We start from the raw sequence: 25,430 nt of genomic DNA, 5'->3' as shown, positions 1-25,430 counted from the left end.
GAGACCAGACAAGATCAAACCAGGATGTTAACAGCACACAGAACAACCATCCGCTATAGTGCAGGCAGTGCCCAAATACCTTGCATCAAAACATTATGTCTCACAGTGGATTGCACTCCTTCCCTTCTGTGATTATTTTTTTAATTTTTTTTGCCTCATTCATCGTCCTAATCTCATTCATTCTTCATCACTCTAACCCCAGCACCCCCTTATCTCAGAGTTTCCTCTGGTAATCCTTTCCAACTCTGCCTCATGCAATACCTCATCAGTACTGCCTCCATCTCCATTCACTTTTCGATTCTTTAATGAGCCATCAACTCTCATATTGACATTATTGCTCCTCTGATAACTGCCCACGATTTCTTTAAGTTTTCACTGTGCTCAGATATGTGTAAAGAATTGCTTAAATCTCCAATGTTCTGTGCATAGATTAAGGACATATTTCAGTCTAGCTGCACTTTTAAAAAATGCAAAATAAAAGAATAATGGTACCAGCACTACTCTCAATCAACTATAGTGGACGCAAACATCAGGACCATTGTTGAACCAAGGTTCTATAAAGCACACCTCACTACCATCCAACCACAGCAGCAGAAAAGAGATTGGCGTGCCCACCCTGGATCAAATGCAAGAGATATCTCGTGCAATAGGTGGCTGGTGGGACGCGCAAGAGCGCTACAGTCATCGGTCCCCGTCTCGCACTGGAGCTCGCGCTGCCAGGCGCCAGTCTACTTCGATCTGTGCTAATCAAAAACGGACACATATTACTGATTGTATTAATAGTCTTGAGAAAGCCCCAGGTACACAAACCATTTAGGGGCCGAAACACGAGTAGCCTGTTGTTTTTGAAGCTTCTGTAATAAAAGAACATTTGATTCACCGATATGACTTAGCATATTGATTGAAAAGACTGCATGTGAAGATTGGACTGTTACATTTGAACCAGGGTGGGCTCACCAATCTCTTTTCTGCTACAAGGAACTTACCTGAGGAAAAGTGATCCACACCTCATTTGGTGACCCACAGCTTTATGAAAATGGACATTAGCTTAATAGAAGAGAGTGTTGGACCATTGGAGCAACGTATCTGACATCGAACCACAGTGATGGCAGCACCAAGGAAACGAAACAAAGCACAACTCTACTGCTGAAAGATGGTACTGTTTAATGTCAGCTCAACCATCAAGTTATGGCCCAGGCAGGGGAAACCTTTGCCACAGATTCTCAAGTTAGTGGCCACAACATTAGCGATATAACAAAGTACTGGAAGCACGCATCAATACCATCCTAATATGATGCCATAAGAACCAAGACAATCCGATCAAGACGTAATCTGGTACACCATGAATGGAACTTTGAGAACTACTTTTACATTTTTTTTTTTTTTTTTTTTTTACAGTATTGTCTACTCTCCATATCAATTAGCATCATGTACAACAATGCCATAAGACGAGAGGTCGGGAGGTGTTAGAGCTGCACGAGAATCCATTAACCACCTTCCTTGAGGCATCCTCCTAAATAAGTCCTTGATCAACTAAATACTCTTGTATGACTCTTACTGCTTTTGCCTTTCCAGTCCTCGGTATGCTCTGCATTTGTAAGGGATGAACTAACAAATTAAGTATCAGTTTCAAGCCACCTACAGCCCTTTCCAATGAGCTCCCTATTCTGCTCAGTAGGAGTCAGACCTGCACTAGGATCCCGTGTATTTGCTTTTGTCCGAGGGCCCTTTCCAATTAAGTCACTACTATGCTCAGTAGGGGTCAAGCTCGTCCGAGGGCCCCTTCCAGTGAAGTCACTGTTGTGCTCAGCAGGACTCAAGCTTGCACTACGATGCTATGTATCTGCTCTTTGCCTGCGAGCCCTTTCCAATGAAGTGCCTGGTCTGCTCAGTAGGAGTCAGGCCGGCACTAGGATCCCATGTATCTGCTCTTTTGCTGTGGGTCCTTTCCAATGGAGTCCCTCCTCTGCTCAGTAGGAGTCGAGCCTGCACTAGGATCCCATGTATCTAATCTTCACCGAGGGCCTTTCCAATAAAGTCACAGTTCTGCTCAGCTGGAGTTAAGCCTGCACTAGAATCTCATGTATCTTCTCTTCCCAGAGGGCCTTTCCAATGAAGTTCCTCCTCTGCTCAGTAGGAGTCAGACCTGCACTAGAATCCTATGTATCTGCTCTTCCGAGGCCCTTTCCAACGAAGTCTCAGTTCTGCTCAACTGGAGTCAAGCCTGCACTAGGATCCCATGTATCTGCTCTTCCCCAAGGGCCTTTCCAATGAAGTCCCAGTTCTGCTCAGCTGGAGTCAGGCCTGCACTAGGATCCCATGTATCTGCTCTCGTCTAAGGCACTTTCAGTCTACTAAGCAGGGGTCAGGGCTTCATTAGTATGGTTCATATCTGTTTTCGGCCTTCAAGGTTCTTTGTCAAAACATCTTTAGTCCACAGATGTCAGATCCACCTGCGACCCTCCTTGAACAAATATTGAAACAAAACCTGTTCCAGAAAAGTCTGTAAACGTAATATTTAGACCTGGAATAGATGTGACTACACTATTTATCTTAGCATACCCAATAACAGAATTGAGAACAGAACTGAGGACATGCAGCAAGACAAAGATTTGCTTAAAGTCTGGTTTTCGATAATTCACTCGTTCTGCTTTTTGAACACACTCAAAAGGCAGAAGTACCCAATATGGCTCTCTGTTGACGGAAAAGAACCCGTTCCGAGGAAGTTTGTGGCAGGATGGTCAGGTGTGCCCAGTGCAGTGTGAGCACAGTTTTATATATATATATCTCGGAAGGTTGGTTGACTCTTGAACCCCCATGATCACAGTGTTTTGCCCCCAGTCATGCCCACTTACCGCAGCTGCACCTGGGAGTGCAGCACTGGAGCAACTGGTAATCAGAAGTCTCTGTACACACAGCAGTTCCATTACATAACAAACAACCTTCAACGGGTTGACAGAAAACACAGCATAGCTGAGCATTTCCATTTATCCGGCCACCAACTAACACAGAACAGTAGCAATCATAACTGGAAACAAAGACAACTGTCAAAAGAACACATCAGTCAGAACAATTCAAATGCGTCCAACACAAGACACAGTGTAGTTGGATACCACCAAACTCACAACAGCACCCCACTCTTCCTAAAGCAATGACTTCTCCAAGACAACACAACACAGTGCACCAACACCCATCAAACACCTCACAGCTAGACTGATTTACAGGGGTCCTGTGGACCGGAACAAGACACCAGAGTTACTACACAACATGGAGCCAGGCAAAACACATCCATATCCTTCTGAATGCATTTACATGAATTGCTAACTATCTCTAGCTACGCATACCAAAGAACATCTTGACACGTTCACAAATTAATAACCACACTTGGCCCTACTGTAACAGAAAATGGGACTCCGCTCTTTTGAGACAGAATCCTCAAAACTTGAGTTAAGGAACCTGAACCAGACAGTGATTTTAAGCCATCCTCAAGGTTTACAGCACTATACAATTCTACCACAACATAAATCTTAAATGAGAATAAGGGCTTCACTGGCTGATAACAGTGGAGAATACATGTACATACATGGGACGTGGATACCAAAATATTGCCTGTGTTGTTATGGGAAAAGCAATAAAAACAAACCGAGAGCTGGAAAACAGAGGGAGAAACACTGCAGCAATGATAGGTTCAGAAGGATGCATCAACACGTTTGGTCCTCCAAGTCCTGAGGTCATATCACATGAACATCTTCTGAGAACCTTGAAATAATCTGGGTCACCTAGAGGACTAGACCTGGGTCCAAGCAGGTTTTCCCCATGCACACACTTGGACTCTGCCCTAGTACCGCTACTTAATTGCACGGATTTTAATAATCAACAATCAAAGATGTTTCACGCATGATTGGCAGACAGGCGGCTGCTGGCGTTGCTGAGAAGCCTGTGAGCCAACAGATATTTAGGAAGTGATAAGTATTTTTTCTTTTCTTCCTTGTCTAGACCCAACAGGTTCCCCATGCAGGCCATTAAGGACCCAGCGTTGAAAATGATATTGGCCAATGCCATGCCTAAAACTAACCAATTACAAAGAATGTTTGGGTGAATGGTTTATCCACTCAGAGACTGGCACCCCAAATAAGGGTTACAAAAGTTTGCACCAAGATGGTCACAAGGCACTAAATATTTCTTTGTGTCTATGGAACCCGTCAGGTGTCGTCTGGTCTTTGGTGGAATGAGAAAAAAACACACTCCAGAGGGTTCCAAAACATTCTGATGTTGCAAATACCAGGCAAGATCCAGCAACTCGTTAAGGAAAGTGAAACAACCCAGTCGAGAGTATTCCCACCAAAGGAGTCTGGAAGACTGCTGCATAATCAAAGAAACGGACATTACATAATGAACACCAACCTATGGAAATTAAAGTGCAGGTTCTTCTAATCCAAGAACATTGCTGGCAAAAATGTTTCAAGAGAAACTAGTGTGTCGGGAGTGTGCCAAATAAGGTAATAAGGCTCAGTATTTCATAGGACTCATTGCATTTATCTCATGAGAAGTGAAAAACTAACAGTAGAGAACAAAGGAGGTAATCCGGTTTCACCACAGAACCACTTCCAATCCACATTCACACTAAATTAAGCCATTCTCCAGATACTGTCTATATACTTTTCAAGAGCCTTTCTTCCACTTTCTTCACTCCAAGAGGGACATGTCCGGCATAGGCTACATCACTCAGCTTTTTACAATAGCTGTTGCCTGCCTCCAAGAAAATAATCCATTAAGTATGAACTTTGGTGGTAATTTATATACAAATTTGGCTATTGGGCAATAAACCTTGCTTCCACTCGGAAATCTCCCTATGTAAATGTTACACCTAACCATAGTTACAGGGGTTTTGGAAGAAATCTCTGGATAGAAGATTAACTGAAGCAGGTCAGAGATAATTCCAGGTTCGGTGCGTAGCCAGTATCGCGTTTTAAGCGAGCGGTATTTTAAGAGCTGTGAGCAGATTGTGAAGAACCCTGGAATCTGGATCATCCTGAAGTCTCTCCCCTGCTGCCTTATCCTGGCTTGGACAGAGTAGGAAGCAGGAATTGTGGAAAGGGGAAGTGGCAGAGTAAACAAGGACCCAACAGCTTTAGCAGGAGTTCCAACCAAGCTCACAGTGGAAAGTGGTGGAAAGCATCGTCTTCACCCAGATGGAGTCAGTGCAGGTATTTCTTGCAGGTCAGTCCACTGACCCTGGTTAAAGACTGTCAGTTAGTGGTGTGTGGTGCTTGGTGCGTGGGAAGAGGGACTGGGGAAGCTGGTGGTTCCAGAGTCCAGGCGGATGGTCTCTTGTTAGGGGGTTTAGGGTATGCCGAGTTTCAGGTGATGCTGAGTTGTCCTTCTGTGCCCCCCCCCCTCCCCCCCACCACACCCCTGCGACCCATGGAGAGAGTGACTGCACACATGAGAAAACCTACCTGTAGCAGGTCCTCGCTCAGCACTTCTGTCTTTTCAGCTCTAGAAGAAAAGAAAAAAGAAGACTAAATAAAAAGGGCCAAGTGTTCCGTTAGTCAATGAATGGAAGGAGCAAGCAACAAAAAAACGTGCAACTAGCAGCATCATCAGGTAACTTCCCTCACACACTCCAACCCCGAACATCAGGCTCTCCTTTCAAACATATGGGCTCACCCGCAACCCCCACTGGTTAAGTAAACTGACAATGCAGACGCGCCCCTCAGGACACAGATCCTAGAGAGCATGGCCGTGGAGATGTCCTGCAGTTACACAGGTTTGTGATTTTGAGGCAGCAGGCCTCCGGGGAGCTGCAGCATACCATGCAGTCCGAGCCCTAGAGCTGTTCCTGGTGTTAAACCGCTCTGGAACAGAAGATATACTACAGTGATAATTTTGAAAATGTGAGCCTCATATAAAACAAGAGTAGCCACCATAGTTAAATCATAATTTCTTTATAGCGTAAGAACACTATATTCCTTCAATATATAAACAAAAGGTTCAATAACAAACAAATCGCATGATTACAATAAGGTTGCTTTATACGGCTCTGGTTACAGCATTTCTTTCTGTTTCAAAGTGCTGCATATTATAGGTGTTACTAATATAACATTCAGTTCCTCTCATTTTTTAGCCTCAAAAGCATGAAAGCCGAGGTAGGCCCTGCTGGGTTTCAAACCTGTAACATTCATGTTACATACAGACCTTGTCCGTAAAAGTGACTAATTCATTGATGGTTAAAAAAGCAAATAATTAATTGACATGAGGGGAAACACACATGACACTGCAGCAAGCTAAAATGTGTGTATGCCAAACATGCAAAGTCCAACACCTGAAGGGTTTTCAGCCCTGGCCTAAGACAGTCTTGATGCTTTAAAGCACAATGTTTCTATTTGAGCTTGCGCAAGGCAGTGACGCCTCAATGTGCGGGAAATAAAGCTATTACCACTTCAGGTTATCTCTGAATAACTAGGAGTTGAACTGATGAAGTACTGGAAGTAGCAGCAATAGTAATAAAGAAAACGCTTCAAGGCGACAAGATATCATTTACCTTCAAGGTCACAGATTTCAAATCCAGCAACAGGAGCTGCTTTCCCCATACTGTCAGCACTATCACTTTCAAACATGGGCGCTCCAAGCACTGCTGGGATAACTGCCTACAGGAGTCTTATTGGCTGGCCGGGTGAACACTGGGGGAACTCCAATCAGCGTGTACCCACAAGCCTGAATGTTGCAATGTTCTGCCACACTCCCAGCATAAGCCCAGTCACAAGATCACTGTGTCATGGGTGGATCATTCCCCCCCCTTACAGAGAACAGGCAATGTTTCCAACATGGCCCAGCTTTAAAACACCCACTGCACCTACCACGCACAAAACTGGGGGTAGCCTTCTACCCAACCACCCAGCGGGTCGTATCACCCTTACATCTCAGTTTCATTTAATGCTTAAGCACAAGTTTGATGCAAAGTGACTGGGGACCACTCCAACCTCCCACACTTTTATTTTACTAATAAGAATTAGTAACATGTCAACGGAAACCCAAATCTTCACACAAACCTACACTAAAAGAACACACTCTTCCAACCTATGAACAACAAATGTAGTCGCCTCCGATTTGACCACCCGAATGCGCTTTGAGACCTTGTGCGGGTTAAGAAGTGATATCCAAAGGTAAAGTCAATTTGAAAGATGCTTGCACTTTGTTCAGCAACGTCACATGTAGAAAAAAAACACAACAAATAAAAACAACAATATATAATGGTTATTATAATTGTGGTACTGGCTGAAACTGGCAGCCCTGCAGCGTTAGGCATTACGCCATGGCTGCATTATAAATAAAGTGCACTATCCCATTCTGCGCCACTGCACACATTTGTGTGTGTGTGTGTGTGCTAGGGCCAGACTTGTACAGTGCACCATATCACAGCAAATGCACCGTTTGCACTGCAGGCGTGAACCCCTGCCTGCGGCAGGGACGGTGCAATTCATGAAAGATGGCTTGAATGTTGGAAATTGCTGTACTGCTTTTCACTGTTGCAGGTGCCAACCCAGCCTGCGTTTGAAAGGGCAGGACATGGGGGTTGAATCCCTTGACAGGTGGGATCAGTGAGAGACTCCACCCTCCTACAGGGGAATACACTGGGCAGGTGAGTGCCCAGGACTGCCTTTCTTCCATTTGATTCCACCCGCCTACATGGGGAATACTATGGGGCGGGGTTCCCAGAACTCAATTTCTTCCATTTCACTGGGCACTCACTGACTATGTGGCACAGAGTATGTGTGGCTTCTGAGCCCATATCTGTATTATGGCACGGGTGACAACGCGTCCCTCATTTGTATGGTGTGAGGGAATACCCCCTTCAGATTGCCACATCCACATTTAGTACGGCATTATCTGTATTACACAAGGGGCCATGCAAGTGTCTACATCAACTTCTGTATTATCAAGTGACTCGGAAGTACAAACAAGCATTTGAAATGCAATGGGTCTCGTGTTTGCTCTAGTTGGAGCTATTGCAGCTGTAAATTCCTAACTGTACTTTTCCACATGAATTAATAATGAACAGAAAAACAGTTGACATAAGCAAGCTGATTCAAAGCGCCATGGCCGGCACAAGCACGAAGAAGAGACACAAAAGGAAAAAGAAGTTCGCTCACAGTCAAACATATCAGCAAATGTGCAATTATACAAGTAAAAGAGTCGATGCCCACGGCGGTAACCAAACTGCCCCAAGGAGGAACAAATGTTAAGCATTTACCAAGGATGATAAAGGATTTTTGAAAGGCAAGCCCACGAACAAGTGATGGGCATGCGGTGGGCGTGGTTAAAAACTCACAGATTGATTACACAACAGGTCAGAGCGCTTGCACCCTCGACCTAAACAGGCACATACGTCCATAGCACCATCGGAGCACTTTCGATAGCACGACTCAGTATGATTAAGTTCTCTAGCAAACAGCTGAAAAGGAGAGATGCACCGAAGGCAGGGTGCTTCATTCTCGAGAATCACTCCCAAAAACCATCTGCACCACAAAGCCCGATGGCGCTCTCCCGTCACAGTGACGATCACATTCATTGTTTACAAATTGCAAAATATTTTGTTTCAGGTGCTTCCATTAAGCGCCACACAATCAGACTTTAGAACAATACCATACAGTACGAGGTTTCACCGAGGTTAATGGTAATATTGTGCAAGCTCTGCCCTACATTACTCACGGCCACAAACCACCAGCCACATTCTGAAGGACCTTGTACTGGCACAAATCAGCAGGTGTGGGCACAAAGATGCCCGCTTTCAGTTTTTGTAAACCCTCTTCCCAGCAGCCCTACTCTAAAATCTATTTGCCATCTGGGCAGGCTCCCTGTGAACAGGACCCGCTGCAGGCAGGCTTCCAACAAACAGCAGGCATGTTAGACAGGAATGCCAGGAATGCCCAGGCTGGCAGAACAAGCTGCAACAACATGCTGCCCTGCGAGAGACTCAGGGCCAAGGCTCTCCACAAAAGGAAAGTCTGTCGGCCCACAGGGAGCTGGCATGCCGTGTAGGCAGGAATATTAGTACCTCCCTGCTCTCTTAACAAGCTTTAGGTGTCCCCCAAAGTGCAGGATGAAATTCATGCTCTCCGACGAAGTCTTGAGATGTTACTAGTGTGCTGCATGACCCCATGCACTCCCAGGGACAAGATTTTCTGCATCCCGACCAAACCTCCCACTACAAACCAAAACAACCTGAATGAATCACTATTCGTGTATGTAGCGGTATTTGGATGTGAAGCAACTGAGCAATGGGCTACATTCACATCATACTGCAGCCTAATATAGGGCTCCGCCACGCCACAGTCTCTCTAGTGGAGAGCACGAGCCACTACAATAACTAACAAGCACTGGCAGAGGCAATAGGGCTCGCCTTTGGGACCTATAGGTTCTGCCAATGGTTTTTAACGACGCTGTGCAGCACGGCTAACGAGGAATTGAAAAAAAAAAAAAAAGCCTATTTAGTGTGTATGGGTTAGGCAACACGTGGGGCTGGGACGTAAGCAACACTTGGGGAGCAGTTGCATAAGCAATAGAGAGGACCCCGGTGGGGAAGCAAATGACGGAGTAAAGCAGAGCCCGGGGGGAACGAGAAGGGGTAGGAAAGCAAAATAGTGCAAGGGAAAGCAACATGAGGCTGGATGCAGAAGCATGGTTGAGAAAGGAACACTGAGTGGGGTGGAGGGGTGGGTGGGAAAGAGAAGTACATGAGGGGGACAGCAGGTAAACACATGCACTCTAGAGGAGTGCTTAACCAAAGCGAAAGAAGCAGTACCTGAAAAGTGAGCAGGAGATTAACACAAGTAATGACGCCATGAAGAAGAGGAAGTAACGCTAGTGAATAATAATCAAAGAAATGAGTGCCAATAAAGCCAACCAATTGTAATCAACGCACGGGTTTTTAGCCCATTGTAAGCTGACCACTGGTATTTTCACTAACAGACAGCTAGCTAGTGCTGTTCTTTGTGGCCCAGACAGAGCTTATGTTCCTAAAGTAGGCCACTCTCACCTATGGCAATCAAGGAAGCACATTCATCCAGCATGCCTGCGTCTTAAAATATCCATTATAATGTAGCTCAACACCGAAATAATGGTCCCAAAAGAAAAAAGAAAAAAAAAATGTTAAGCTCCCGAGTAGGCCAGGTCCAGGGTAGGGAGGGAGGAGCGCATGGCTCCCCTCTCCACATCGATTTCAGCCCCAGGGATCATGGCGACTGGGGCACAGCAGATTATGAAAGGGTGGGGGAGCTCCACAGGGTGCTTTCAGCCTATGAGGACTCCATCCCCCAGGGCCTGACCGCATTCGAAAACAGAGAGGGGAATTGTTGACCCCACTGGCTGGGCGGATTTCAGCCATAGGCCAGGCCCTGTGGCCAACCTCCACTCTTTCAACCAAAAAATGTAGACAGTGGGTGTCTGATTGTGCAGCAGAGGTTGGCTGGGCAGTGGGTTGGTTAAAGGGTCTGACATCTCCCAGGTATAGTGGTCAACCGCAGGCCCTGTGTCCAGCCCCCGCTGCGTATGGCCAAAGTTTATCAGCAGCAGGGGCTGACAGCACTGTAGAATGCATGCATAGCTTAGCAATAGGACAGGCCTACCAGCCACCCCATGCTGCATGTGGTCAAAGGTTATGCAAAGTAAGGTCTGCTACTAGGTGGGCTGTGTGCATGGCCAGGCTTCAGGTCAGATCCCTTACTCAGTCACTGCTGCACATCACCTAAGATGCAGCACATTATGGGTTGGCCATGCCGGTGGTTCATGTCAGGGCCTTGCATTAGGAGAAAAGAAGTGCACAGCTTGGATGATAATCTGTATGATCTCATCAATGACAATGGTGACATCAATGATGCCATTTAAGATCGCATCAGTGAATCCATGTCTGAAGACATGTGCAGCTCACGGCAGCCGGCATTATTTATGGTTTGCTCAAAGAGTCAGCACCTATCTGAAGAGCAAAAGACCAACTACGAAAGTACCAAATATTTAACAGGCTTGGGGTCGTGCAAACCCTGGTGACTGCCACCCTACTGAGCCCAGATACACATTGCAACACCCTCCAACACTATGCCACATCTTCATGCCCAGGTATTGCATCCATACCCCACTTTCTGCAAGCCATGAACCCAAATACACTAAGAAACAAGTTACTTACCTGTACACTGTGGTTCTCCAGTATTATATCTTTTATAGATTCACATGTTTGAATTTTCCCCGCCGTCATGGTGGGAGTCCCACAGTAACAGTAATAAAAGCAGTGCTATAGCAATTAGTATTAAACTCCATTGAAAAAAACAATAACAAGTAGTGGCCAATTCACATTAATTTAATACACCCAAACTTTAGCCAATCAGAGCAGAGACCCTGAAACACTCAACCCCTGCAGAGCCACCATCCCTCAGATTTCGAGCACAAGTGTAAATAAAGAAATAGCGGTATACAATTGGTGAGTCTGAATGGGGAGGATGGAGGGTCACATGTGAATCTATAAAATATTTCAATACTGCAGAACCACAGTGTACAGGTAAGTAACTTGTTACTCTCCAGTATTGAGTCTTTTATAGATTCACATACTTTAATCAGACTAGGCAGCAGTATCCCATGAATAATGGTGGTGGGATAGGCAAACAATCCCACCATGAGACACAGACTTAAATACTAACAGTCTACTAAGACAGTGAAATTGTATAAAATCAAGAAAGATACAGCATAGCATGAAGTAATCATAACAATAGCTTTTAAACTGGTAAATTACGAGCACAAAAAATACAGACGATCAGAGCTTAAAAGCTGCATTCCTTATGAGAACAGTCTTTGGAGGGTAGCTTGGCCAACCACTACATCTGCCTTATTCCAGGTATCCAGGCAGTAATGTTTTGTGAATCTATGGAAATTCACCCATTTCGCCGCCCTGCAGATGTCGGGTAGACACTCCTGCAAACAGGGCTGATGAAGCTGCAACTTTTCAAATTGAGTGAGCCTTCACCTTCATAACTGGCGGAAGTCCAGCCTTCCCATGACAGAAGACTTTAGCTGAGGATATCCATCGAGCAATACTAGCTCGCGTCAAAACAATTGATTTTCTGAAAGTTCTTGTTCTTTGCAAGTAGAACTTCAAGCAACGATTTATGTCCAGTGAATGCAAGGCTCTCTCTGATGACGAAGATGGATTAGAGGGGAAAAAAAAAAGAAAAAAAAAAAAGCCAAAATGATATTCGCTGACATGAAATGTGGTAGGCTCGAATGAAGATCTCATGGGCTGTGAAAAGACAGTGTTCAGCTGCCAGAGAACTGAAGGAGGTTTGATAGGAGGATCGGCTCTAAATAAACCTTTCATAAACTCCTTCACGAGCGTATTGGACCACAAGGACAATCATCCAGAACATCGTTTGTATCTGGAAATTGCCACGAGGTGTACCTTAATTGAGGAATGTGAAAGTCTGGATTTTGCAAGATGTAACAGGTAAGGCAAAATCTGCTTGTGTGTTGAGGAAAGAGGATTGTAAGACTAGGTAGTACACCATGAGCAGAACTGCTACCATTTAGCTGAATAACATTCAAGCGTCGCCGGCGCTCAAGCCATTATGAAGAATCGACTTGCATTCATCAGCAATTATTAAACTTCCGAATTCAGCATGTTGAGGAGCCAAACTTACAAGTTGAGAGAGTGAATTTGTGGATGAACCACCTAGCCTTGATTCATTGATAGAAGAGTCTCCGTAGGTGTGAACTGTATGTGTGAGTATGCTGATAGGCGGTGAAGCTTGGTGTACCAAAATGGTCTAGCCCACGCCGAGGCTATTAGAATTAGCCGACACAGCTCCTTTTTCATTTTCTGTAGGACCTTTGGAATGAGCGGAAATGGGGGGGAAAGTGCAAGCAAACCGCCCTGTCCATGAGAAGTGGAAGGCATTTTTCCCAAGATCCTGGCTGATGAAATCTGTTGGTGAAAAACTTGCATTTTCGTTGAGGTATGTAGTGAATAGATCTAGGGTTTGATACCCCCAAGACTGGAAAACCTTTCCCAATTGCTTTTGATTCATTTCCCATTCGTGGTACTGCTTGTTCACTCTGCTGAGGGTAACTGGCCCACTCGTTTTGCATTCCTTGAACATGATCTACTTTGAGTGATATGTTTTTGGCTATCAGCCACTCCCATATTTGCTATGCTTGGCGCGAGAGAGCTCAAGATAGCATTCCCCCCTGTTCTTGCAGCTAAAACATGGTGGTATTGTTGTCTGTTCTGAGTGAAGTGATGAACCTCATAGTCTCTGAAGAAATGCCTGAAGACCTCGAAATACTGCTTTCAATTCTAGAAGATTTATGTGACATAACTGTTCCTAGGTGGACCATTTTCCATGGACCTACAGATCCTGTGGGTTTGCTCCCCATCCGTCCATGGATGCATCCATTGTTATCACTATTTGTGGCACCGTAGGCAGAAAGAATAGACCCTGAGAGATGTTCCCCTTTACTGTCCACCAGGACATTGCTGACCTCATTGCTGGGGTTATCAGAATTAGGCCTTAGAAATAACCCAGAGATTGTGCCGACTATGCCTTGAGTTGTTCCTAAAGATGTCACATTCGCAGGCAGCAACTGGGAATTAACGGGACGCAGCATGACATCATCCCCAGCTTGGATTTGTATGTCCTCCCAGAAACTGACTTTCTTGCAGAAATTGAGCGAGTTAGCGCCTGCAATCTGGTAACTTTCTGTTCTACGGGAAAGACTTTGGAAAGCTTGGTATCCAGGACTACTCCTAGAAACGCCAGCCATCTGGAGGGGACGAGGGATGATTCTTCTCTGTTGAGCCTGAGGCCTAGGCATTGGAACAGAAGTAGAAAGGCCTACGTGGACTTCTTAGCCAACTGGAAAGATGAAGCAATCATCCTTGAAGGGGAGTACCTAGTGACTGGACCTTTGTAGGAAAGCTGTCACTGATGCCATACACTTGGTGAAAACCTGGGGGCTGAACTGACCTGGGACTGTGGTGACAGGGGCGTGCAGAACTTCATTGTCTCCTATTGTTATCCTGAGGTTTTCCTCCTGCTGGAGGGTGTCAACACCGTGGCTGTCTAGAATATGTGGCCGCTGTTGTTGGCTAGCAGGACTGGTCTGGATACTGTGAACAGAATCCTTGTTGAGAATAGGGCTGAAACGCTGTTGAAATTACGGTCAGGAGGTGTACTGGCCACTACCTCTGCCTCATAAGGGCTGGAACCTTCTCTGCTGCAAGTTCACCAGCGACTTAGCCACATCCTTATCTGACTTTATTGACTGCAAGGCATTGTCAACATGCTTCCCAAACAGGAACTCTCCATCAAACGGCATGTCAAGAATCTTGGTCTTCACTTCTGGGCAGAAAGTCGTCGCTTTTAGCCACCTTTGGCAACTCAATACTGAGGCTCACGCCATTTGCCTGAAGGTATTTTCACCTTCTGTCAGGATCTCTCTTGCCTCTATTTGTTATCTTCAGGACGAAAGTCCAACAGCAACGAGATGGCCGACCACATCTGCCGGTCGTATCTCCCCAGGATCACCATGGCATGGGGGCTCCGATTGAAGTGGCCACCATCGCCACAAACCTCTTTACAATATTGTCTAGCCGGCGGCCTTCCTGGAGGAGCTGTGAACAGAAACATAGGATTTTTTACCCTCCTATGAGCCACTTGCATGATTGCTGAGTTCGGTCAGGGATGACCAATAAGACAAGTCGGAGAACTTTCTGGAGCCTTGTATTTCTTGTCCAGTTTTGGAATTACAGCCGCCACAGACACTGGGGTCTTTATTAATTTTAAGCTTTCCAGTCAGATAGAGTCTACAAAAGGAATGGATCTAGTAGTTGTGTTCCAGGTTTAAAATCATAGAAGAAACACTCCATTTGCTTAGCAGGCAAAGGAATGTTGAAACCATTTGATTCACTGTCCAGTAAGTCATGGAAACTGCCAATATCAACAGGCGTAGGTGGAGTAGAAGAGTCTGGCAGTAGTATAACAATCATCCCACTCATCGTCAGTAGGATTCAATAAGATTTCTCCATCTTCCAAATAGCTGATCATCGCGGTCATGAAGAGTGTCTGGGATTATTATTGGTGGTGGTATTAGTTCTTTTTGAGGCCTGGGAGTTTCAGGAAGCGCTTCCTGACTCGGAGGAGGCGGCTGAGCTGGACTGGCATTTGGAAATCTTTTATAATAATCATTAATCATCATGCGCAAGTCTGAAAACAGGGTTATTGGAATGTCGACAGACTGTTCCTGAACATGTTGATCTTCTTGTTCCTCATAAGGACGGTACTCCTGGAACTTATCCAATGGTTGGGAAGAATGTCCCCTAACAGAAAGAATAGTTCCCTATCCATATTTACTGATGGGTCACCTTTAGCGTCTTCTTCCTCAGAGCCCTAATATTTTACCCTCAACTGTAAAGGGCTGTAAGCAGGGACAAACATACCTCATCTTCTGATTCCTGATCATCCAGGAGATGAGCTGGAAGCAATGAGGACATTTCAGGCAAATTTCGAAGCTTAAGTGAGGTTGCGGGAACATTAATTATGTCTTTTCCTAGCATCGATGGGGCCATTGGTGGGGTCGTTGACGGGGCCGCCGACAGCAGTGCGATGATGTTGCACCGACAGGAATCTTTGTTGATGGTGTAGCCGTGGAGGCCGTCCCAGTTGTCGGGGTGCTCGACAATGAAATTGTCGACAGGGAAGGTCTGGATGATGAAGATGTTGACACAAACTCATCGACGAACCTGCTGTCATCATCGTTTTTATCGTCAAAGTAGAAGTGGTCCTTGATACAGTAGGTGGTTCTGTGGACGATGAGACAGACGTCAACTGTAAGGTCTTTGTCGACAGGGCCGTCAACAGGCAATTTTGTCCTGAGGAGATTTTTTTTTTAAAGGAGCATGAGGAGCAGTTGGAGGTACAGAATCCAACCTCTAATGATAAAATGAAGAGCCAGAATGGTCCTTCTTTGGTATTTTCCTCTCCCTACAGTGAGACCTAGATTTTTTAGTATCCTTGTGAGAAGTTGTAAGAGTGTTATCTACACTCTCTGAGCCTGGGTCAGAGACAGCCTTCTTGTTCAGTAGACACAGAAGTAGGCTTCCCTCACGGTCTTTGAGGGTTTTTGCCAAAAGAATGTGACAGTACTTGCATTCCTTGGACTGATGTTTAGGATGAAGCCACTACAGGCATTCCTTGTGAGGATCCTCAGAATATAGCCTTGGTTTCCCACAGGTCTTGCAGGACCTAAACAGCCATTTTTTAGACTCTGACATTCTGTGTAAAAACACACCCAAACACTCTTACAAAAAGTACCTCAGGTGATGATAGTAGCTGTAGAAATGAACTGGAAGCTGTAGGTCAAAAGGTTAACAGTGCCACACTTCAACATATGGTAAGAAATCTGAGGTATGGTGGCTCTGCAGGGGTTGAGTGTTTCAGGGTCTAAGCTCTGACTGGCTAAAGTTTGGGTGTATTAAATCAATGTGAATTGGCTACTAATTTCTATAGTTTTTTCAAAGGAGTTTAATACCAATGCTTTAGCACTGCTTTTATTACTGTTCCCATGGGACTCCCACCATGACGACGGGGAAGATTCAAGCATGTAAATCTACAAAAAAGATACAATACTGGAGAACCACATTAATCACCAATTCCCTCACCCAAGCATGACCTAAGCACAACACACTCTACTCCAAACTTCATAAACCTCCTTGCATCGTACCTCATCTCACACAACCCAATTCAACAGCCACCACAGTCTTGGTGTCATCCTCGCTTCCCCATTTACAGCAGCAGCAATAATTGGACAACCACTCAGAAAGATGGACACAATCATGGACATTCACATTCAACCACAAAAGCACTGACTACTCAATATACCACTGCCTTAACCTTTACAGAATACTATAGGAAAACTACTAATTAATCCTGCCATATTACATGGATTTGGCATAAGGGAAAGAAGATGCCCACTTTACCGGTTGGTTGGCAGATGCAAGCGCCATTCCTCCCTTTCAAATGTAACCTTAGAGGAATCAAACTTTTACTTTCTTGAGTAAGGTGTATCCTCAGACAGATCGATGGATGATCCTGTGGGGACAAACCCATACTCTCAGTGTCACAGGGAAAAGAGCTAAATGAACTCTCATTGGCAGAGGTTAGTCATATAAATATGGCATAACAAAACATAATGTAAAAGGGCTGAATACCATCACCTGGATAGAGAGTTCAAAGGATAGAGTGTTTTGTTCCTTCCAAACACTTGATGTTACCCTTACACTGCCTGGCTCAAGGGAATATTGGGACTGTCACCTGCATGCCTGCAAAAAGCGAACAAGAGTGGAGTAGCCAAGTCTGAGGGATGGAGCCCACAGGAGGCATTCTGAGGGGACAGCTGTTGAGAGGAACATTTAAACAGTTTCCTGCACGAACGGAGGTCTCCGTTTGTGGAGAAGCTGGAAAAAAGTTACTGATTGAAGGATAGCTTCCCTCTAGCCAAGAGCTCTCCATATTTCTCATTCTCAGACTTCAATCATAGGAAGTTGGGAAGTTCAGGAAGCAAGAGTAAAGCTGGATAACACACTATAAAAATGTATCAGACAACTCTAGACCTTGAATTTAAATCAGATTCCTAGCAGGGACAGCACTTGTGTGTTCCTTTGTATCATGGTGTGAGAAATTATGGGCTCCCCATTGAGAACTTCAGCAAATAAACAAGTAAATCTATCCTGTGAGGTAAGCATGTACAATCTGAAAAATCACCTTTTCAACCCCTTCTGCTCTTCCCATACACTTGCTTTGTGTCATGGATAACCCAAGGCCCCTCAGACCGCTTTGCCACAGAACACACTACTTTGGTATCTCTAGAAGGTCTGATGTTGTTCTCTATTAAAGACACATTGCTCTGTAAAGCCTAGTTTGAGAAATAGGGTGTGTTTGCCTTTAAAAAGTAAATGATTTACCTCAAAAAAACCTATCACATCCCGCTTTTAAAAGAAAAGCCTCCACCCATTTCTTAGTGTAGGGCAGACCACTGACGGTATATGTCCACATCACATTGAAAAGATCCGAGTGGGGTTTATGATGGCCCCATCTGATTCCAGCACACCCTCCCATCCCTAAACTATATACAGTGATACACTTAGGACTTAACCATCCATAAACCTGTGGCTTGCACAGGGCGTACCTGAAGGTCGGATAACAACAGAGTCATCAGGGGGAGGAGGTCAGAGTTGCTAAAAACAGTGGAGTGCTTTCCAGAATCTGCAGGCTCTTTCATGGTCATTTATAATCCCTCTCGTGACCATCTATTCACAGTGTGTACAGTACGCAGTATGAAAGGAAGGCAAAGCTGAGCAGGAAGATAAGTTTACAAAGGATGCAATAATACCCAATAACACTCCACAACAGCCATTCTGAAACAACAAACTTGGGAGTGGAGAACATACACCATTGTTTAAAGCTGCATGCTTCCAGCCCTGTGGCTCACTGGTGATGCAGCTTTCAGATGCAAAATACTGGATGTCAGGGAATGACCCAGTACACAAAGCCTTGTTGAGGAGCATCGAGTGGTATATGAAATTAGAAGAACAGATTTATATGACCAGGGGTTGCCCCGACAAACACCAGAAAATGTGAAAGAAAGAAAGAAAGAGAGAAAGAGAGAAAGAGAGAAAGAGAGAAAGAGAGAAAGAGAGAAAGAGAGAAAGAGAGAAAGAGAGAAAGAAAGAAAGAGAAAGAAAGAGAGAAAGAAAGAAAGAGAGAAAGAAAGAGAGAAGAAAGAAAGAAAGAAAAGTGAGAAGGAGAAGAATATAAAGAGGGCGAAGGAGAATGTGTATAACCAGAATGTCAGTTCACGAGAAGATGTCTGTCATTAATTCAGCAACCACTGAATGTTTCGGTTGTATTTTATTTCGTTATACTTGACAAATTCTCAAAAAGAAATAGTCTTTATATAAAAAAATAAAAAAAAACACATTATACCGCTGTAGTTTGTGGTACCCATACCAATTCTGAAGTAGACTGTGCAAATACATGCCAGCTAGACACATCAAAGGTTAACAAAAAGTGAAACGCCTTCTGCCGGACATAGGGCCTGATTCTAACTTTGGAGGACGGTGTTAAACCGTCCTAAAAGTGGCGGATATACCACCTACCGTATTACGAGTCCATTATATCCTATGGTACTCGTAATACGGTAGGTGGTATATCCGCCACTTTTGGGACGGTTTAACACCGTCCTCCAAAGTTAGAATCAGGCCCATAGTCTGGGATTATAAAGCATATTAAACAGTAACCGAGATGTTAGATTTGGTTCAGCAATTACCGCTAAATGTGACAATACCGTATGAAGATTTTTTTTTAAAGTTTAAATGGATAAGGACCAAAATATCTTGAAAATAAAAATGTCCACTATTAACCAATGATAATTCATGCATTCTTTGATTCTTAGATTTAATTCTGCGCAATCTATTTCTGTGAGGCATTCAAAAAAGAGATTATCTGGATCTGGTCAAACTGTGTAATTCTTTACATTATGACACAGAATATGCAATCTTTATGCTTTGCTTCTTGGATTCCTCAAAGCGTTGTTTATTTCAAGTTGGTTATGGAAACATAATAAATAACAGCTATGCAAAAAAACGTAATTAACTAAGATAATGGTATTGTATGAATGAACTCTAGTTACCATCACATGCAGTTTTGCAATCTGAAGTAAACACTGGCAATGGAAAAGATGCACTTTATGAGCTATGTACTTACACACAGCTATGTCTTTGTACAGGTTTTATAGTAAATCTTCATTGGTGGGATTTTATGTACCAATTTCACGAAAGACTGTTACTGCTCTTTCCTGATTTTTTTTTTTTTTAGCTCACATTGGCATATGTTGCGTTTGTTTTATTTTTTGTCTTCTGTTTGCTCTGCAGTCACTGAGTGTCACACGGGGCTAAATAAACAAAAAACAAATATAAATAGCAAACCACTCCCTACTCATTGACTCTTTTCCATCATGCTGTCCTACTGCCGTAGTTCCTTCACTTACTCAAGAAAACAATAGTGGGTCTAGAAATTAGTGAGGTACGTTTTGGGTTAGATAAATCCACTCCTGGGAAAGCCCCTGGCCTGGATGAGGTGCTAGTTGATATTTTTTAATCTAATATGGATTTACGGGTCCCAGAATTAACTAATGTTTTAAGAAAGGCTCTGGTGCGGGAAATCCCAGACTCATGGAGGGCAGCCATCCTTGTCCCCATCTTCAAAAAGGGAGCTAAATCATGCTCAGCCTGTTATAGGCCTACCTCCCTTATAGACGCAACAGTAAAGATCTTGGAACAGGTGATTCTAGCCCGACTGGAGACACGGGCTGAAGAGAATAAGGTTTTAAACACCCGCCCAGTACAGGTTTAGGCCAGGCATAGGAACTGAGGAGCAAACATTCACTTTAGGTATGATTACCAGGAAATATGTGAGGGCAAAAGGGGGCACCATTCACATGGCATTCATTAACCTGTCAAGCACCTTTGATCTGGTTAACAGGCACAAACTATGGGAGACTATACAGAAAAATGGTGTGGAACTGAATCTGCTCACTCTATTGAAAGACTTACATCATAATCCTAAAGTCTTGGTCTGATATGGCCCACGTGGGGAACGATCGCCTCAAATAAAGGCCATGTGAGGCGGTAGGCAGGGTTGCATTTGACCACTTTTTTTGTTCTTAATATATATTAATTGTTTCACAGAAGATTTATTTTGGGTAGGCGTGGACGTACCAAAGTTGGGGTATTATTCTGTGTCACTACTCCTATATGTGGTTGTCACAGTTTTGATTGCACGCACCCCAAATACACTGCAGAAGTTCCTAGATCTTTTTATTGAATACCATGCAAGGCTTGGACCTGAAAGTAAATTATTTAAAGTCATATACTATGACTTTGTGGGCCACTACGCACAAAATCAATGCACTTTAGAACGGGAGGCACTATCTTAAAACAAACCATTGATTTTAGCTATTCAAGTATTGTTTTTAGTTCATCTCTAGGGTGGAAATCACACATTTTTATGAAAGCCCAAAAACTGGGAAGGAAAGTGGAGAGCATTTTTCGATTTGCTAGATCATTAGGCCAACAAACCTTTGGCAGAGACGATCGCCCTGTACAAAGCCAAATGCATTTCTGCAACCATTTACGACGCAGGGGTTTAGGGATACCAAAAACCTTATAAACGCCAATATATTAAGAAAGTCTTTAATCATAGGTTGCTTGCCGTTCAAAAAAAAAAAAAATACAGCAAAGTTTATGACATGAGGAATGGAGCCTCCCCTACATTGACGATCAAATAAAAATGTCACCACTCACTTTTGGATTAAGTGCTGGCAAAACCCAGAGACAGCATTAGTTACAGCCTGCATGTCAGAGTGCCTAGCTTTAGAAAATGCGAACAAGATACCCTTGTTAATGTATATAAAATCAGCTTTCACAAATTAGGCTTAATAAAATGGTTCAATTCTCCTACATATCTTCCCTCGAATGCAAAGTCAATTGTGGAATCTAGGTATGCAATCTGTTGTGGAGATGAGAGGTTATGGGGTGTTTTGGATTTGAAAATAGTTGATTATTATTTTCAGATTGCCACAGGTGTATCTTTTGAACCATACCTGTGATGGATGGAGAATGCAAATCATCACCTTCTTTTAAAATATTTTAGACTTAATTTGATTCTTTTTAAAGTGGCGTACACGTTTCAATGTGTGCGGTATCAGGAATTACCCCCATGTCATTGTGATTATGCCACTAAACAAAGCACTTGTCACTATCCTATTTTGTACACTTTACGCAGGCCCAAGAAGAACCTTTCTGTCTCCATTGTTGCCAAAGGGGATTTTAGGCAACATCGACCTGCAATGGAATTCTTACAAAAAATAATTACAACAGACTTGTGCCATGCAGTGTTAAACATTATTAAGGGTGCAACCTGAATTGGGGACTGGTATGAGCTGGTTAACTTAAACTGAGGTTTTTGCTGTGAAAGAGTAGCAACACCTCCCCCCCACCATTCCTAGGAGTTTTACTGAATGCGATTCCTATGCTTCTGTTATTGATTGCTTGTGTTATTTATATGAAATGTTATGTTTTGCCATGTGTTTTATACTTTTAATGGCATGCTGCCGAAATGAAGTTGTGATGACTGACTGACTAGTGGATCTTGCACGTCAAGCCAACTGGTGCCCTATCTACCTCCTTCATGCTTTTCCCAAATCCCGTAACTGCCTTGTCCCCAGAATCCCTCTCTACTTCTCCTGTCACAAGTGACTTATTAACGTCCACTATAAATCCTGGTCTCCTGTCTCCGTTCAAACAATGTTAACTCAGTTTGCTAACTTCGTCACCTTTCCCTATTAGAATGATCTTCCTTTATTATCATTTTCTAATTGCCCGCTATCTCTCACTGGATTGGGACCTGTGGCCTACCCTGCTTTGATGATCACACCAGCGAGCAGAGGGTGGGCTCAGCTAGTTCTCCTTCTTTGTATTCTGGTGATGTTCTGTCATCTACACCATTACTAGTACGCTTCTCTGTATGTGCTTATCTGGGTCCTCTCTTTACTCTTAACCTTACCTTTATCTGTAACATCATTGCTTCACAAGGCATTGCTTCATACTATCTGTACGATGGTGGTAACCAAATATTCTCTTTCGCTACTGCATCATCAAATCTTACCTTCATCCATTCTCTCTTCTCAGATTGCCTTGTCATCAAGGGTCACTGGTGTGATCTGAGAATCCCTGTGATGCTTTTTTCCGTAGTTGAGGTCATCCACACCTCTACCATCAAGTCTCGCTCCATCCTCCATCCTCTTCCCACCTAAATGCTCATTTCATGCACAGATACTTCTTGGGGGCAATTTTTGACACATAATACGGTTTATTTCCATAATCTTCACATCTTTAAACTGGAGCCAGATTTCAACTACTAAATATATCCATAAAACTAGCCCTCACCACTCCTTCCACAGTAAGGCACCCATGAGCGAACTTGCTATGAGCGAGCTAAGAAAAAGGCAACAGCCTCAGTGTTAGCCTCGCCCAGGACTCCCATGGCCGAAATCCTGCATTGGGCCCTTTTCAATCTTTGACATGATGTCCCCAAGTTTCACTTCAAGTTGGAAGGCTGCCAAATACCAAGTGAGCAGGCAGATTAAAAAGGGATTTGGTGGTGGGGTGAACGAGGGAGTGGATAGGCTGAAAAGAGTGAGGCATAGCTAGGCCTTATCTATAGATAGAGCATAAATAGGCAGAAGCTGCACGTTTTGTGACCAATAAGCATTCAGACGTATAATGGAGGCTGAATCTGCCTTACCATGTATCATTTAGGAGCTCCTTATCTTAAAAGTGTATTTAACAATAAAATCAGCCATTGTACTCCATGATCTATCCACGGCTTATGAAACTATCACACCATTCTACTGGAAAATCTGAAACAATCTAAAAGGTACAACTGGACTCACTCTCTCACAGACATGATAGTTCCTCACGATCCAGTCCACAAAAATGTCACAATAGGGGCAGCTGAATGTACATGCTCTCTTACTTGGGGCATTCCCAATTCTTCTTGTGCATATTAATGAATATCTACAAATGTCCCTGGGCAAAGCTGCTAGATCAATACCTTGTGGGTCTACAACAACAGACTGGTCAAATCAACCAACATCAACTCATGCTTAAGCAGTGTTCTTTTCTGGATGATGGACAGCTACCTATGCATAAACAAAGCCAAACTGAGATCTTTTTCAAGAGACCATCTGAGTCTACCTGCTATTCTTCGACTGGCTGCCACAGTCCTAGCCCCAACATGCTCTTAGTGATGAATCGAAGGATCCTTTTTCACTTGGATATTGCCTTTGCTTCTCAGATCACTACAGTTCTCGAATGTACTGATCTCCACCTATCCTTAGCCTGCAAAATCCGGCTACTAGTCCAACCTCAACACAAGGCAGAGATGACAAGATTTCTTGTTGTGATACTTCTTGAATACTATAAAATCAACATCTGGACTACTATAAAGTCATTTACACCGGTCTGTCCATGAAACTCATTACCACGGTACAGAGGGTAGATTGTGGCTAAACCTACTCAAACTAGCACTGAAAATACACCACTGGCTCCCAGGTGAGGCTAGGATCAAGTTAAAGGTTCTCTGCACCATACATGACCCATGCTGGGGCAAACAACCAGGATAGGTGAAGCACCCCAAGGCACAACTACCAGAGGACTCCGCTCAACATCTGCACATCTGAACAAATGACAAACTTTCAACACAGAAGCAGGTTCCTGGGAATGAAAGGACCAACACTGAGATCTGAACCAACCCACACAAAGCTCGAGAAGCCCTCTGAGAACAGAACTCTTCAGACCTGACTTCAATCGAACACTTCACCGACGCTGGAGTTGCAACAAGAGAACATCGTGGTTGAAAGCGTGCAACAGACAGCGGGTCCTGGGGTTGAAAGAGCCCCACGAACGCCAAGTTCAGCATACAGCAGCTACAACGGCACTATGAAGGAACTTACGGCGTAATACCCAGTGAAAGGGGATAATGACAGCTGTCGAAAATCAAAACAGAGGAGCGGTGCTGCAGAAGAACGAGAAGCAGCAAAGTTGTGTGTCTGAGGCGGCAGCAACCCACACCCACTCCGCAGCAGACGCCATGCTTAGTGGGAAAGATGTCTGGCAGAAAGTTGCATGGTGTGCAAATCTGTGGGTGGTGGGGCACAAGCAGGGAGGGGAAACTGGTAACCATACATGAGAGAGAAGTGCCAGAGCTGTGCTGTTTGTGCCGCGGATGCTGGAAATGGCAGTCTGAATGAAAGCAAGTAGTCATCACGACAGCTCGCAACAGCCCTCATCTGGAGGGCTCGACCAGCAGTTTGCTTTTTAGCCAAGCAAAACGAGACTTCTCACAGAAAGCCTGCACGTTGTTCAAGCAGACCAATGCCTTTCGGGGGTTGCTTGAACTTGGTACAGGCCGTATTGTCCGGGAGGTCTCATTAAAGCTTTCAGAGTTTGGCTCAGAGGGGCCACTAAGAGGGAAGAAGGAGGCGCCGCAGCCCCGCTGGAAGCCCTCCAGAGCGGATAGGTAGGGGTTACTTGGCCCCTCTTGCCTGGGAACAATGCTCCTGTTCCTTCGGTGACTCATCGCGCAGCCATTCCCCTCGGCCCCCGCCGCAATCCCGGCCAGCGCCGTGACGAGGCCGCAGGCCGCTTCCGGAACATGGCGCTCTCCGCTGCTGCTCCAGGAAGCAAGAGTCCTGTTTAATGAAGGAGCGGGGGCGCCTTCAGGTGCCCCAGACAACACGAAGGGCAGAGAAGGGTTAGAAGAAGATTT

General features: G+C 44.4%; 1 protein-coding gene across 7 annotated transcripts in view; it reads right to left on the bottom strand.

Annotated features, from left to right (window-relative positions):
- ARHGAP17 (Rho GTPase activating protein 17) overlaps positions 1–25,430 on the bottom strand; it is a 282,860-nt gene that overhangs the window by 157,281 nt on the left and 100,149 nt on the right. For 3 of the 7 annotated variants that reach the window (XM_069209702.1, XM_069209705.1, XM_069209703.1), the window contains exons 1-2: positions 24,616–24,941; positions 5,460–5,499 (exon numbers count right to left, since the gene is read on the bottom strand). In XM_069209702.1, the coding sequence (XP_069065803.1) occupies positions 5,460–5,499; positions 24,616–24,926 (351 nt within the window). In that variant the 5' untranslated portion in view covers positions 24,927–24,941. Of the gene's footprint in view, positions 1–5,459; positions 5,500–6,544; positions 6,566–22,766; positions 23,058–24,615; positions 24,942–25,430 lie in introns of those variants that run through there. The other 4 variants (XM_069209704.1, XM_069209708.1, XM_069209707.1 and 1 more) reach the window with 3 other exon arrangements.

This window comes from Pleurodeles waltl, chromosome 10 (assembly GCF_031143425.1).
Source record: "Pleurodeles waltl isolate 20211129_DDA chromosome 10, aPleWal1.hap1.20221129, whole genome shotgun sequence".
Lineage (NCBI taxonomy): Eukaryota > Metazoa > Chordata > Amphibia > Caudata > Salamandridae > Pleurodeles > Pleurodeles waltl.
The sequence above is the reverse complement of the archived record's forward strand: the minus strand, read 5'-3'. Positions and strand labels throughout refer to the sequence as shown.